The following is a 16,463-nucleotide window of genomic DNA, read 5'->3' as shown; positions in this document are numbered from 1 at the left end:
CCTCCAACATTCTAAACAGTTTGCTGTTCCTCTCCCCCCATAGCCAGTCAGAACACAGAGGTTATTTGCATATGCAGCCTCATTGACCTTTGCCTCGTAACACAGAAGTCGTTTGCATATGCAACTTGATTGGCTTTTGCCTCTAACATTCTAAACAGTTTGCTGTTCTGAGATAAAATGTGTCCAATCTCCAGGTGAAGGCTGGAGATCACTCAGAATTACAACTGCTTTCCAGATGGCCCGGCTCTGTATCCTTATATGCTGCTGAGGTGGGCTCCGTATGACAGCCAATGTGACGTAGCAGTCAGGGCTTCAGAGCACGGGAGAGGCTGCAGGTGTGTGGGGGGTGGAAAGCTGAAGAGTGAGGGGGAAATAAAGGTAGGTTGATGATTGGCTGGGAAGGAGATAGGGTTCCCAACTCCAGGTGGGAAATTCCGGAGATGTCAGGGATGGAGCCTGGAGAGGGTGAGTTTTCAAGAGGCGTGGGACCTCGGTCAGGTACAAAGCCATAGACTCCACCCTCCAAACTAACCATTCCCTTCTGAGGAACCATCTTTGCCAATCTCCAGGTGAGGGCTGGAGATCATTCAAAATTACAAGTGTTCTTTAGGTAGCAGAGATCAGTTCCTCTGGAGAAAATGGTGGACTCAATGTCATTATACCCTGCTGAGGTCACCACAGCAAATTGACACTGAGTGTTCAAGGCCGGTGCACCCACCCAGAGCCTCTTTCTAGAGTTCGTTGTATTTATTTCCACAACGAGCCTTTTTTCTAGTAAGCTATAATGTAGAATCTATCTGGGGGTATGCGGGTGTCTGGGGGGGTTGTTTTCTGTGTTAGAGGCACTAAATTTTCAGCATAGCTTCTGGTGCCTCTACTCAAAAGACCCTCCATGTTTCAAAAAGATTGAACCCCGGGGGTCCAATTCTATGGGCCCCCAAGAAGTTCTTCTATCCTCCATTATTTACAATGGAGGGAAAAAACATCAAAAAAGCAGGTACTGATGCCAAACCAGAGTGTCTCTGAAGACTGGAGGTGCATTTTTGCAGAACCAGTGCCACTGTGGCAATGCTAGCTCAACAAATCATAGAATCATAGAGTTGGAAGGGACCTCCAGGGTCATCTAGTCCAACCAATTCCACACTGTAGGAAATTCACAAATACCTCTGTCCCACACCCCCAGTGACCCCTGTTCCATGTGCAGAAAATGGGGAAAAAAACCCAACACCTCCAGGATCCCTGGCCAAAGTGGCCTGAAGAAAAACTGCTTCCTGGCCCTAAAGAGGCAATGGTTTTTTTTTTTTTGCAAGCCTAGCACAGCCAGTGCATGTACAGAGTGCCCAGCAGAACCAATGCCACTGTGACAATGCCCAGCATAGACACCGCAGGTACAGAGTGCTGAGCAGTACCAGTGCAATGTACTAGTGCCCAGCAAAACCTGGTGCCTTCTTCTAAATGCTTTCTTTTTCCCCTCCATTGAAAACAATGGAGGATGAGGGCACCTTCTTTTGGCACTCTGTATATGCACTGGTTCTTCTGGGCTTGGAAAAATCTCCTTTAAAATCCTTTAACAATAAGGAAACTTTACAGATGTCATTATTGATGTAAGGAGACTTTGTAACAAATAAGAGTCAAAAGAATCATACTTATTATTAAATAATTATTTTATTTAATTCACAATTGTAAAGACAGCAGCCTTTTTTACAGCATTTTTGTTTACATGAGACTCTCTGATCTGACATTGGTTCTTGTTTTATTTAGCTTTTTTTCACCACCATTGGAAACAATGGAGTATGGAGGCACCTCCTTTGGGGGCCCACAGAATTGGACCCCCTGGTCCAATCGTTTTGAAACATGGGGGGTCTTTTGAAAAGAGGGAACAGAAGCTACAATGAAATTCTGGTGCCTCTACATCAAAAAACAGCCCCCCCAGACCCCTGGATACCCCCAGATAGATTCCCCATTGGCTATAATGGTTGTATGGAGCAGGGAAAAATTGGGATTTCCGAAAAAAACCTGAATCCAAATACCATATCGGTATAGAAATTCAGGTATTTCTGGGAATCCCGAATATTTTGAGGCCCAATATATCCAAATCCAAAACATCCCAATTTTTGTGTGTGCACACCTCTAATTACAAGCTCTGCTGAATTTTAACTGGCTTCACGACTTTCTTACAATTTTTAAAAATTTCTGTTGAATTTGAATTGACAGCATGATTCATAATTTCCTCTTAAGCTGTTAACTGTCTTAGAAAGGTTTTCTACCTTTTTAAACAAGGTTTATACCTTTTTAAATAAGTACATAATTATTACATTTTTGACCAGGTCTTTCCTCAGGACAGCACACATGGCAGTATATGCAATCCCCCCCCCCATCATCACAACAAACCTGTGAGGCAGGTTAGGATGACAAATAGTGGGCTGCATGGCAAAGTCTCAAAAAATGGAAGATTTGTCTCCACTTACTGTGAAGCCTCTTTTTTGGTGGTCCAGAGTGGGGCAGTCCTCCAAACTCCATGCTCCTGGGATAGCTCCTCCTCTCCGAAGGCAAGGCCGGTAGACTCTTTAGTCATGGAGGGGAGTGGCTTACCCCCTGGAACCCAGTCATTTTCCAACCCTTCATTCCCCTTCACTGAAAAGGAAACTGACAACATGCCGCTCCCAACGGGAAGCTAACCATCCAACAAAGTTCAAACACCCGCCTCCCCAATGAAACCGGCTGGGTATAAGCACCTCCAAACCTCTATCTGTACATGGATGGACAACAGACAACAACCCTGTCGACGAAGGAAGTGGTCCCCCTCACAAAGGGTGGGCAGGACTGCCCCACTCTGGACCACCAAGAAGAAAGTGTCATGGTAAGTGGAGACAAATCTTCCATTCTCTGGTGGTCCAGGAGTGGGGCAGTCCTTCAGACTCCTTACTCCTGGGATGAGAAAAAGCAGTACCTTCCAGGGTGGATCCAACCGCTTCCCCAGCTACAGCCTATACTGTAAGACTCTATGGCCAAAGGTAGCTTCCGCCGAGGCCACCTTGTCTATTCTGTAGTGCCTTGTAAAAGAGTGCATCAACCTCCAAGTGGCCGCCTTGCATACCACCTCCAGCAATGGGAAAGCCCTATAGGCTGCCGAGGTGGCCGTCCCTCTAAGGGAATGTGCCGTCACCCCCTGTGGGGGTTCCAGGCCCCTGGCCTTGTATGCTAAGCATATGCACCCTCTAATCCATCTGCTCAGACAGGAAGAGGAAACCTTCCTACCCATAGTAAATTTCCTGAATGAGAAAAATAGGGAGTCAGTTGTTCTCACCTGCCTCGTCCTATCCAGGTAGAAGCTAAGCACCCTTCTCACATCCAGACAATGCCATTCCCTCTCTCTATCGCTTTGTAGATTTGGACAGAAGGATGGAAGGACAATGTCTATTGACCAATGAAAGGCCGAATTAATCTTAGGGACAAAGACCGGATCAGTGTGGAGTACCACTCTGTCATTGTGAAAGACACAGAGCTCCTTGTCATTGAAAGGACACCCAACTCCGATACCCTCCGTGCTGAGGTGATGCTCACTAGAAAACCTGTCTTAAAAGTCAGTTCCTTTAAGGGGCATGTAGCCATAGGTTCAAACGGGGCCTTACGCAGGGCCTTGAGGACTATATTGAGGTTCCATGTTGGAAACCTATGTGTCAGCAGAGGATTCAATAGGGATGTACCCCTGAGGAACCTTTTGACAGGGTGTCTAGCTAATGAATGACCTTTCGTCACTCCCCTGATGGCCAATATAGCTGCCACCTATCTCCTCAACGTATTTGTGCTAAGACTCTTCTCCAACCCCTCTTGAAGGAAGGACAAGATTTCACTCACTGGAGCCCTAAGAGGATCCTGACCCCTTCCAATGCACCAAGAGTGGAACAGTTGCCACGTGTTATTATAAACCTTATTAGTAGAACCCTTCTTGGCTGCTAGCATGGTCTTTTTTTTTTTGGCCCTCTGTAGGGGATTTTTTAATTTGCATTTTCTAATGACTACAACGAAATTAGGGAAGGGAATCTAATACTATAGGAGAAAGAAAAGAAAACCTACTAAAAGCCCAATAAAACATTGCTTAAAAAAATATTAGCTAAACAATATAACAATTGCTTTTCTTGACATTGAGAGTGGTCAAGCCACATCATCAAATATGTTGACAAACCATCGAGTCTGACTATAGAGAGAGCATTACAGGAGAATCGTTATTTTGCATATAAACAAATTTCAGAGAATAGTGGCATCTCATTTTACAGTTATTTTTCCCACCTTCATTTAAAGCAAATTAATAATCATATTTCCCTCAGTAAATTTAGCACAGTCAATTTCTCTTCCCACGCTGTTGTCTTAATTCATCTTGAACATTTTCTCTGTGGCGTTATCTTGCTGGAACTGGAACTGGCCATCTCAGAACCTTTTTCTAGGGCTGTATATATTCATGCCTTCAATATGAATTTCTCTTCCCACGCTGTTGTCTTCATTAATCTTGAACATTTTCTCTGTGGCGTTATTTTGCTGGAACTGGAACTGGCTATCTCAGAACAAAGTCCCTTTTTCCAGGGCTGTATATATTCTTGCCTTCAATATTAGATATCTTTCCATTTGTTGCTTTTAAAAGCCAGACTTTTTCAAGTATGTCCATGGCATACCCATCGCTTACAACTTCGCTTAGTCGTCTATATGCAGGCCCCACCACTTAATCTTACTATTAGACTCTCCTCTTTAGTGTTGGAAGTCTCTGTGATTAAAAGCTAATCGCTTCTCCGATGTGAACACAGTCCCTTAAGAATAACAGCCAGTGAATAACACAGTTCTTGTAATCTCGTTTTTGTCAATAGAGGGCATAAGCTTTACATATAGCCTGAAAGAGTCTATGATTGCTTTGGTCACATGATCCCATTGTTATTCTACTTCCTGAGTGAAGCTTGGATCCCGCTTGCTGCTTCTGCTACCTCCCCGATTGCAATTTTTAAGCATGTTTACTTTTTTCAAAATATGCCAAAGTCCCGAAAATTTGCCCAAATGCTTGTTTGACTCCTGGATTATCTCTACTATAGTTCTTTGCCTTTTCAAAGCTTCGTCCCCATTACAGTGGCTTTTCTTTTTTCGCTTATTTTGATATTTCCGGGGGAGAGTCCCCCCTCCCCCCTCGCTTTAGTAAATGGGGACTCGCTCGTTTTCTGGTGTTCTTGCTTTCACAGACTCACTCTTCGACGTTGGATCACTCAGACCTCGCCAGGTAAGAATTTTCCCACTAAGCCTCCAAGCGCTTGTTTCCCAGTGTGCGTGGCTTAGTCCCATTCGGGAACGCAGCACAGAGACCTTCGGGGCAAAGGGAAGCCTTGCTCTGCCAGCAGTGTGCCAGCAGGGAGGTGACCCTCAGCGCCCCATGGCAAGGGACTCATTGCATGAGTCCCAGGGGGGTGCGTACTTTCGCTCCCCCTCTCAGTGCGCTGGTCCACGGATCGTCCCCCAGGAGAGCCCTGGGGAGACAGCTGCCATCAGCTCGCCAAAACCGAAAGCTCCTAGCATGGTCTTAATCACCCCTTGTGAATAGCCTATGCCTGTCAGCTGTTCTCGCTCAACCTCCAGGTTGTGAGTTTTAATGACCATGGCTGAGGATGAACCATCTCCCCCTGTGTCAGGGGATCTGACATTAAGGGTAGATGCCAGGGGTCCCTCAACGACAGCCTCATGCGATCTTGGAACCAGGCCTGATGAGGCCAGAATGGGGTCACTAGGATGATTTCTGCTTTTTAGTCTATCACTCTTTGAACCACCCTTTGAATGACTTGTAATGGTGGGAAGGCATATAGCAGTGTCCTTGGCCACTCGAGATGTAGTGCATCTGTTCCAATTGCCATTGGATTCTTTAATCTTGATATGAAGTGTTTTGTTTGTTGATTTTGGTCTGTGGCAAATAGGTCCACTTCCGGTGTCCTGAATTTGAGAAAGAGCTGAGCAAACACTGCCCTGTTTAGCATCTATTCCGATTGGTTGACCCATTGTCGGCTCAGCCAGTCTGCCACAGTGTTCTCCTGACCTGCCACATGAATTTCCTTTATGGATAATATGTGTGTCTCTGCCCAAGTCACCAGTTGGCTTGCTTCCTTGTGTACACGTTTGAAGCGAGATCCCCCTTGTCTGTTGACAAAGGCCTTCGCTGTTACATTATCCATTTGGATCAATATGTGACTGCCTGCTATCTCTTTTTGGAATGTCTCTAGGGCCAGCCTGATTGCCCTTAATTCCAGTAAATTCATGCTGTTGGATTTCTCTAACAGCTTCCAAAAGCCTTGTGCCAGTCTCCCCTGCATATGTGCTCCCCAGCCAAACAAGCTTCCATCTGTAGTGATAACCACTCAAACCGGACCCCTGAGTGGCATGCCCTCTGAGACGTGGTACGGTTCCAGCCACTACGCTAACTGTTGTTTCACTACTTGTGGTAGGTCCACCTTTTTGACCTTCTTCTGCGCTATCAGATCTTGAAAAGGGAGAAGAAAACGTTGCAGAGGACGTGCATGGAACCTGGCCCATGGCAGTATGTCCTGGCACGATACCTGCATCCCAAACAGTTATGCTAGAGTCATAATCTCTACTTTCTGTTGGAGGACGACCTCCTGTGTCAGCTGTATCAGTTTCTGTTGTCTCTCTTGAGATAAGAACACTTTGTCTCTCACTGTGTCAATGCGTACCCCCAGATGAGGTAAGGATTGTGTTGGTGTCAAGGAAATCTTTTCCATGTTGATCATGAACCCGTGGTCCCTGAGTACCTTCATCATGATCTCCAGTGACTGTACCGTCAGGTCGTATGAGTTGGCTTTGGCTAGGATGTCGTCTAAAGAAGGGTACAGAGATACCCCCTTAGTTCTCAGGAAGGCAATCAGGGCTACTAGTACCTTGGTAAAGACCCTTGGTGAGGACTTCAGGCCAAAGTGAAGTGTCCAGTACTGAAAATGGTTGCCGTGGTAGACGAATCGAAGAAAGCTGCAGTGGGCTTCCCGAATAGATATGTGTAGGTACGCCTCCGACAGGTCTATGGAAGCCATAAAGTCCCCCTTTTTTGATGGACGTTAAGATGGATTTCACCGTTTCCATCTTGAACTTTCATGTAACTACTCGTTTGTTGAGCCACTTGAGGTCCAAAATCACTCTTACATCCCCATTCTCCTTTGGAATGGTGAAGAAGACTGAGTAGACCCCTTGTGATCTCTCTAGGGATGGGACTGGTTCTATTGCCCCTATCTCGATCAGGTGTGTAATGGCTCCTTCCAGTTGCCTGTGTTTCACTCTGGATCTGTTCTTTGGGAAGTTCCAGAAAACATGTTGCAGTTAGAGACAAAAATTCTAGAGAATATCCTCTTCTGACCGTATCCATAACCCATCTGTCCGTGACCGTCTTCTGCCAAACATGTGCAAACTTCTGAAGGCAGCCACCAACTCCTGTCTGTGTCTCCTTCCCAGCATAGTCATGCCTGGGCTCCTTTCTCTGTGTTCTTGCCATTGAGGAACTGCTTTGTGGAAAAGGTGGAAGATCTGCCATCTTTGTACTTGGGTTGCCATTTACCTTTGTACAATCTACCATTGCCAGCTTTGGACTCTCTCTTAGTGTCTCAAAAGGACTGATGATACCTTCTCATTTTGCCTTCCCTCTTTTATAATGGGAGTACCTTTTTCTTGTCCTTATCTTTGATAAGGTACCTTTCCAAGTCTTCTCCAAACAGCTTGGTACCTTTGAAGGGAACCGCTGCCACTTTAGCACATGCTGAAGGGTCCATATCCCAGCTTCTGAGCCAGGTGTTGCATCTTGCTGTGACGCTGCACACCATGCTCCTGGCTGATTGTTGCGCTGCATCTAGTGTAGCATCTGCAGCGAAGGCTGTAGCAAGAGCAATCTTCTTTAGTTTGTCCTTTAGCTCCTTAGGTATGCCACTGTCTGCCTTTGTTAGATCAGAGGACCCTGCATATGCTGCCCTGGCAAATAGAGACCCTGTAACAGAAGCTCTTAGTGTGTTACTTAACACTTCAAAATCTCTCCTTAGCATTTGTTCTATGCACTTATCACTGCTTTCCTTTGGGAGCCACCATAGGGAGGACTGAAGTGGATGCCAAGCTATTAATCGGGTCATCTACTATAGGCAGTTTCAGCTTTTTTGAAGCTTCATGGATCAGGGAATATAATTTTCCAAAAGCCGGGTTGGTGGCTTTTGGTTTAGCTGGATGTTCCCACTCTGCCTTCATGACCTTATAGAAAGCTGCTGGTAGTGGAACCTCCACTGACTTAGCAGTAGGTTTGGGCATGGTCCTGTCTGATCCTTCAGGGAAAACAGAGTCATCTTCCTCTTTTTCTTTAGGAATATAAGCTAGCTTCAGTGTCCTGATGACTTTTGGAAGTAGACTATTATATAGTTCCTGAGGGACGAGCCTAGACTGAGCTGCAGGAACCACCTCTTCCTCCTCCTCTGATAATTCACCCTCCTCCTTGGGTGAATCAGAGGTTGCAGGTGTCGAATCAAACTCTTGTCCATCTAATAGAGGGCTATACTCTCTTTGAAATTCTGAGGCCGTTCTCCTCTTCTTCTCAGGAATTTCAGTTTCCCTTTCACTAGGACTGTGTCTTTTGCAATGTTGGTGCATGTGGGAACGTCCTTGAGACTCCTGGTACACGGCCTTAAACTCCTTTCTCATTTCTAGCTTCAACCAATAAAGGATATTAGACTGGCTCTCTTCCCTAGAACTGCGGTCTTATGCTTGGGTGAGAGGGGATCTGGGAGACTCAGCCAGGTCAAAGGTGCATGTCTCAGTGTCCATCTCCTGAGAAGTAGATGGTCCTGATATCGCAGCCATTCTGCATTCTACCTGAAAGTGAAAGTAACAGTATTGTACCTAGGCTGCTTGTCCTACCAGGGCATTGAAAAGGGGGTTGAACTTGTCTCCAGCTTAGGAAGATGTTTAGTTCCTCACTGCCTGCCTAAGTCAAAAGTTCCAGCCATGGCCAATTCCTCCCCACTCCACACATTAGCCTGGGAGGGGGAAAAGAGGAGGGGGGAAAACTGAAACTTTCCTTCCCAGCCCCTTAAAGCTTGCAGAATGAATCCCAGCCACCCTTTTTCCTTCCCTCTCTCCCCTGCAAAGCCGGGGGTAAAGGTAAAGGTTCCCTTGCTCGAAAGCCAGTCGAGTCCGACTCTAGGGTTGCGGCGCTCATCTCCATTTCAAAGCCGAAGAGCCAGCGCTGTCCAAAGACGTTCCCGTGGTCGTGTGGCTGGCATGACTAAACACCAAGGCGCATGGAACGCTGTTACCTTCCCACCGAAGTGGTACCTATTTGTCTACTTGCAATTTCTTGCTTTCGAACTGCTAGGTTGGCAGGAGCTGGAACTAGAGACGGGAGCTCACTCCGTCATGCGACAACTCGGGTCTCGAACTACCGACCTTGGGGTTCAAATCAGCATCAGTAAGGAGCCTCCCGGGCACTTTCCCTGCTTACCACACCGTGGTCTGGAGCTCAAGTTCAGCCTCCCACGTCGTCCTGAAAGACGGGGAGCCACAACTGCAAATGACCGCTGATGGGCTCCTGCACATCTGCGATAGCCCGGCCAATGTTGGAGACTCCACTGCTTGCCTCCAATGCTCCCTAAGGACAGAGAGCAGAGGTACGCCGTGCCAGTCCTCCCCTCCCAGGCCTGGCAGCATAGCGGGGATCTCAATGGAGCCGCGGTTCCCCAGGGATCACCCGGGTCCACCAGTGCCTTCCAGTAAAGCCGCACTTCTCCTGCGGCTCGGGATGACTAGGAGGGGGGGGGGGAAGAAACAGGAAAGGTATCAAGCTATCTGTTCCTGCCCTTCTCCTCTCGAAATCTTCTATTTTCTTTCTTCTTTTCTTCTGTACTCTTCTGACTGCTGTGCTCCCAAGGAGCATGGTCTCCATGTCCTGCTTGGAAGGCAGGGCTGGAGAGACTGGGTTCCAGGGGACAAGCCCCTCCCCTCCATGACTAAAGAGTCTACCGGCCCTGCCTTCGGAGAAGAGGAGCTATCCCAGGAGTAAGGAGTCTGAAGGACTGCCACTCCTGGACCACCGGAGAAGGAAGGCTGCAAGCTCCTAACATTAATCTCTTACCTGTCATAGTCCATGATGGTCTTAACACGGTGGGCTATGGTCAGGACAGTGCATTCCCTGAACTGAGTCTTTATGGTGGACTGAATCTGAAGATCTGTCATGGGATCCACCGCTGCAGTGGCTTCATCAAGTATCAGGATTTGCGCTTTTCGAAGCAACGCTCGTGCCAGGCAGATAAGCTGCCGCTGACCGACACTAAAGGGAGGACAGAGGGACAGTTCAAGGTTCTGGTGCTGCATGGGTTATCAGCCTCTTGCAAGAACTATTTTGATCAAACGCTCCCTTTCCCTTTAGAGAAGGGTTTCCTCTTTTAGAATAACTGTGTGTAATCTTAAACACATATGACGCTTCTTCAAATATATCAATTCATTGGTCCACCAAACCCCATGGAATCTACCCTGATCTCCAAGGTCACGGGTCTTTCCCAGCTGCCCATCATAGAGTCTTTGCCTGGAAATGATGAAGGCTGAACTGGGGACTTTCTGCATCCAAAAATCCCCTGCTTAACTGCTGAGCCAAGGCCATGAGGTGTGAGAAGGTGGTTTGGGAAAAGACACATGTGTTCAGAGTACTTTGGCTCAGCAGCTTTAGCAGCATTCAGAGGCAGGATGCCACTGCATATCAATTGCTGGGGGCAGCAACGAGTGGTGTTGGTTGGAGAACAGTGATATGACCAGGACTTTTTTTTGTAGAAAAAGCCCAGCAGGAACTCATTAGCATAATAGGCCACACCCAACAGCAGGAACTCATTAGCATATTAGGCCACACACTGACAGCACATCTCATTCGCATTTTAGGCCACACCCCCATGTTACCAGAAGTGTGGTCATCCAGCCACACCCACCTATTGCTTCTTATTCTCTTTACCTTGTTTGTTGTCAAAACCCAGGGCTTTTTGCATGTTAGGCCACACACCCCTAATTGTAGCCAATCCTAATGGGTTCCTGCTGTTGGGTGTGGCCTATTATGCTAATGAGTTCCTGCTGGGCGTGGCCAACTTGGGAGCCAGCCGGAACTCCGTTCCTGTGCGTTCCTGCCCGAAAATAGCCCTGGATATGACCACCCCTCTGGAATATTGATCAGCCCATAAAATGTAAAACCAGAGACCAATGAGGGTGTCTTTTCTTTCCACATTTTGGGTACCTCAGATTTCCACCACCTTCAGAGCACTCATAGGCCAAACAGCCAGGCAGATTCAAAACAAAACTCTTCAGCAGAACCCGTTCCAAAGCAATCCAAATGTCTTCATCAGAGTACTTATTCAGAGGATCAAGGTTGCTTCTGAGAGAATCTGGAAACAAGACCGGGTCCTGGGGGCAGGAATATAAAATAAGCTATCTAAAGTTGTAGGTTTTGTAAATATATTAAATGAAAGGTGCTTTCTGAAACTAATCACCTTTGGCCTGGGAGCCCCCTAATCTGCAAACAAATGTTAGGGGGAAGATCACAATTTCTTTAGGCAAGAAAGAAGCTTTGGTGTTACCGCTGACAGAAACCAACTCCCTACCTGCGGGATAATGCTTATCTTGCTTCTCAGGTCACGTAGACTTAATTGGGCAATGTTGATTCCATCAATAAAGATTTCTCCCTCTGCTGCTTCCACTAGTCGGAGGAGGCCCATTGCCAGAGAGGATTTCCCGGCCCCTGTTCGTCCAGCTATGCCAATCTAGGAATATAACGGAAGTTTGAGAAGATCTGAGTTGCTCTTGAGGCTTTTGCAGTGGAGGTGCCCATGTTATGGAATCGCCTTCTTGAGAGGGGATGAGAAAGACAGCTACTCATGGTTTTTCAGAAGCTGTTTAAAGGTGAATTTTTCAGGAATGCATATGTGACTGGATGATGTGATGCTTTTTGGCTAGTTAGCACTGCAGGAGAAGGGCTAATCAGGTTGTTAATATTGCCTTTAAAAAAACCTGTTTAAAACCTCACTAGATCTGTCTTTGAAAGAAATGTTTTTGCAACAGCATTTGCCTATTAAATTCCCTAAAGCATGGCACAAGCCTAGATGACTTACTTTTTCTTGTCCATTGATCTTTATGTTAATATTCTTCAGTGATAACTCCAAGTCTGGCCTGCAGCGTAAACCGTAATCTTTAAATTCAATCATTCCTTCAGCAGGCCAATTTTCACTTAGAAAGTTGCTACCCAAAGTCCAAGGAGCCTGGACAAAGTACAAAACCACATCTCATATTCAGGACACCAGAGACCCATGTTCCCACAACTACAAAGCAGACAAAGAAGGGCCACGAATGTAAATAAAAATGCAAATAAAAAAGAGATGTTTTATCTCTTTCAGCATGCTTGGTTTTCTTGCAGACCACAAACAGTCCTAAACGTAGAGTGAAATCCACTTGTCCACCTTAATTAGAATACACCAGTCAATTCAAGTATTATCAGGGCATTTTTTGTAGAAAAAGCCCAGCAGGAACTCATTAGCATAATAGGCCACACCCAACAGCAGAAACCCATTAGCATATTAGGCCAAACCCCTGATAGTACAGTGCATTAGAATATTAGGCCACACCCCCATGTTACCAGAAGTGTGGTCATCCAGCCACACCCACCTTTTGCTTCTTATTCTGTTTACCTTCTTTGTTGTCAAAACCCAGGGCTTTTTTTGTAGCAGGAACTCCTTTGCATGTTAGGCCACACACCCCTAATGTAGCCAATCCTAATGAGTTTCTGCTGTTGGGTGTGGCCTGTTATGCTAATGAGCTCCTGATGGGCGTGGCCAACTCGGGAGCCAGCCGGAACTCCATTCCTGTGCGTTCCTGCCCAGAAATAGCCCTGAGTATTATTCGAGAATTCTTAGCAAAAGCTCTGACTTTTCCCTTGTCAGGCTCCCTGTCCATTTTACAACTCGCCTGCCATTGAGAGAGGAGGTTCCTCTCTCTCTGATGTGCCAGAGGCTTGTCACCTCAGTGGGGCCAAATGCCCTGACTTCTCAAACGTCTGTTATTCTGTTTTTCTTGCTATGTAGAGGCTACGTGTTGTGGGTCGTGTGTGGCTGTGGGGGGGGGGGGGGTAGGCAACTGTTAGTTTGGCAGGGAGGTACGTGCTTAGTGGGAGGGGGCAGCTGACTGTTAATTCTGGTGGGCAAATACCGTGGGGTGATTGGGTCCTGATCTTTAGTGCTTTTACTTGAACACACTATATCTGTAACCTTCGCGCGTTCAACTTCAGTCCTAACAATAGCTTGTGTTCAGTATGGTATCTGTCAAAGTCTCAATAAAGTTAGCTTTCTTCGAAGTGACTGGTGCTGAGAACTGATTTAACCAGGATCCTGACATCCCTCTGAAATATAAATGTTTGGGGGGGAAGGGATAAGCAAGCCTCTCCACGGCTCTCTCTCCAGTTCCTCCCCAAAGTCACTTTTTATGTGCTCATTTATTATATACAAGCATGTGTACTTTATAGTTTGGCCCTAACAAAAGCAATTTAATTAAGCTTTTGACAGGGTAGGAGGAGGTTGCTGAAAGCTTTGATTGCAAAAGGAACTTCAATAATATGTTTTGTAGAATAACGGAAAATTAACAGCAACTGACTTCTTTGAGTGTCTCTGAGTAATCTCTCACTCTCTCCACTGACACAATGTTGTTCTCCATTTCTGCCAACGAACGCACCATCCAGTTCAAAATGCCTGTAACCTGGTAAAAGGAAAGAGAAACCTAACATATGGCTCCAAATCCAGAAGCTACAGTAAGGTATTTTCTTAACAGCACCCTCCAATACAAACACAGACCAGTTACTCACATATCACCATGCCTTACCTATACACCTAAGGATGCCAGTGTTAAAAGTCAATGGTAGTTTAATAAAAACAGGTTGCTTACCTGTAACTGATGATCTTCGAGTGGTCATCTGTGCAGTCACACCCATGGGATTACGCGCCTGCGCTGATCCGAATCGGTGATATACAGAGCTCACAAAGGGATTTCCGTGCCCTTCCCCCAGGCATGCGCGGGAACCCCACTGCGCATGCCCAAGGGGCGGGGCACGGACATCCCGCCAGTTCCTTCTGACCGCTGTCATGTTAATAACCAGAGAAAAGTACTGAAGCGACAGCAGTGGGGAAGGACGGGCGGGTGGTGTGACCCAAGGTCACTACGGTGTTTCACCGCCTTATCTGAATGTGGTTTTAGGGTGGTACAACTGCTCCTCCCCACCGTCGAGCTGCTGTGAGCAAAAAGCAGACAACTGGAGCGGAATTCTCCCCCCTCCCCTTTTCTAAGGAGATACGCAAATTGTCACAAAGGAAACAAGTTAGCTGAAAATCCAGTCGTCTGCGTTTAAAAGCAGCCAGGGAACATTTTTCGGCAATCACATTTTGGGGGTGGGGTTGGAAGCACGCCCACCCGTGAACCATTTGTCATTTCCCGGGGCAGTCTCCAGAACGCCCTGCCTGGCAACTGCTGGGTGTTTTGTGTTTTTTACCCAGCTCGGTCCATCTTCCCTGCCCCCTTTCCACCTCCCCCTCTGCCCGGTCACCCCCTTTTACTTTCTCTGTGTGTGGGGGTCACAGGTGCCGTTTCCTCCCCACAGTGCAGTGCAGTGCTGGTGCCCCTAGGAGGCCGCTCCTCCCCCCTTTCTCACTTGCGCTTTCCCTAAACAACTTGTGTCCTGATGCAGACAGAGGAGAGCTTTATACTGAGCCAAATGGGAAGCTGGTGCCACAGCAGCACGGGACAGCTTTACATAGCAAATGCAGATTGGGCCTTAATCTTATCCCTGTGCATAGATTCTCTGCTCTAAATCACACCCTCCATGCTGTGGAAGGAGGGACAGTGGGATTACAGCAGGACACTGAGGAAGGGGTTCTTCCCATATACCCAACACCATTTATCTTACTGAAACTGGCTCACTGCCGCCATTGCCATTGCTTTTAGTGGCAGTGGGAGATAGTTATCCAGGGCTCTACTGGTAGCAGGAGCTCCTTTGCATATTAGGCCACACACCCCCTAGTGTAGCCAATCCTCCAAGAGCTTACAGTAGCCCCAGTAAGAAGAGCTCTGTAAGCTCTTGGAGGATTGGCTACACTAAGGGTGTTTGGCCTAATATGCAAAGGCGCTCCTGCTACCAGTAGAGCCCTATGTCTATTTTTCCCTAGCAGGGCTAAAAGCAGTCATGGGGGGATTTTGATGGGAAGAAAAGCATGGGGGTATGAGCTAACCCTTACTTCCCCCCCAGTTATTTATTTATTTATTTATTAGTTCAATTTATACCACGCCCTCCCCGCTATGCGAGCTCAGGGCGGCTTACAAGGAGGCATAAGCCAATACAAAACATATTTAAAACCATTTAAAACCATTTAAAATCACTACAGTACAGTAACATTATTATTAACAAAAGTGCTCTAGATGTTCTAACATGATATTCCACAAGATGGCGTATTTCAACTGCTCTATTACAGCTGCTCTACCCACTCAGCGTCATCTGTTCCGGAAAACGCTGATGTTTCTTCTTCCAGGGCCGGGTATGATGGAACAGTAATGATGGTAGTGATGGCTCCTACTCATACATCTGGCGGAAGAGCTCCGTCTTACAGGCCCTGCGGAACTGTGCAAGGTCCCGCAGGGCCCGGATCTCCTCGTTCCACCAGCTCGTTCCACCAGGTAGGAGTTCTACTCCTAATCCCTATTGAATTGTCATAGGACTGCTTTTTGAGGTTAATTTATATATGGAAGAGATTTCTTTTGTTTTGGTTGAATATTTTGTTTTGTTTACCGATTAAGGATGGCAGACTACGACAGAGAGGCCCTTGTTAGAGGTCAGGTCAGTACCCTAGGTACATGAAGACCTCCTGGGAAGCCCCACCCCCATCCTATGTACACCACTTTTTTTTAGATTCTATGAAGAATTAAAGGCAGGCTAGAAATGCAATATATAATAAATGTAGTTTTTAAAAATAAAGGTTACCTGAAGAGCACAAGAAACAGAAAAGCCAACCATTCCTGGGCTGAGGTGTGGCATGCTAATCACGGCAAGTAAAGATGCGAAAAGGACAACACTATTCCCTAGGAGCTCCATGTTTGTGGCGAGCCACCTGGAACATAAAGACCATGGTGATGACACTTTACCATCTTCACAGTTATTGAGACTGGATTCCTTCTTCTTCTTTTTTAGCCCGCCGGAGGGGATTTTTTATTGCATTTTTTAATAGACTACAAACTACAACGAAAAATTGGGAAGGGGTAACTACATCTAGGGAGAAAGGAAAGAAAACCACAACTAACTAAAACCCCAAGTATAGGAGATCATAACAACAGTTTATATAAATGTTAATCTTAAATTGCTAGTATTACTTTGAACATAGTCGGCTATGCTA

At 46.5% G+C, this 16,463-nt stretch overlaps 1 protein-coding gene across 1 annotated transcript in view; it reads right to left on the bottom strand.

Annotated features, from left to right (window-relative positions):
- LOC107109107 (multidrug resistance-associated protein 6-like) overlaps positions 1-16,463 on the bottom strand; it is a 59,406-nt gene that overhangs the window by 2,422 nt on the left and 40,521 nt on the right. Inside the window, 6 exon segments of the mRNA XM_015409676.1 lie at positions 10,139-10,333; positions 11,282-11,448; positions 11,646-11,804; positions 12,153-12,299; positions 13,684-13,785; positions 16,055-16,181. Coding sequence (XP_015265162.1) covers positions 10,139-10,333; positions 11,282-11,448; positions 11,646-11,804; positions 12,153-12,299; positions 13,684-13,785; positions 16,055-16,181 — 897 coding nt within the window.

The sequence above is a fragment of the Gekko japonicus genome, unplaced genomic scaffold, assembly GCF_001447785.1.
Source record: "Gekko japonicus isolate JY-2015 unplaced genomic scaffold, Gekko_japonicus_V1.1 scaffold3070, whole genome shotgun sequence".
NCBI lineage: Eukaryota > Metazoa > Chordata > Lepidosauria > Squamata > Gekkonidae > Gekko > Gekko japonicus.
The sequence above is the reverse complement of the archived record's forward strand: the minus strand, read 5'-3'. Positions and strand labels throughout refer to the sequence as shown.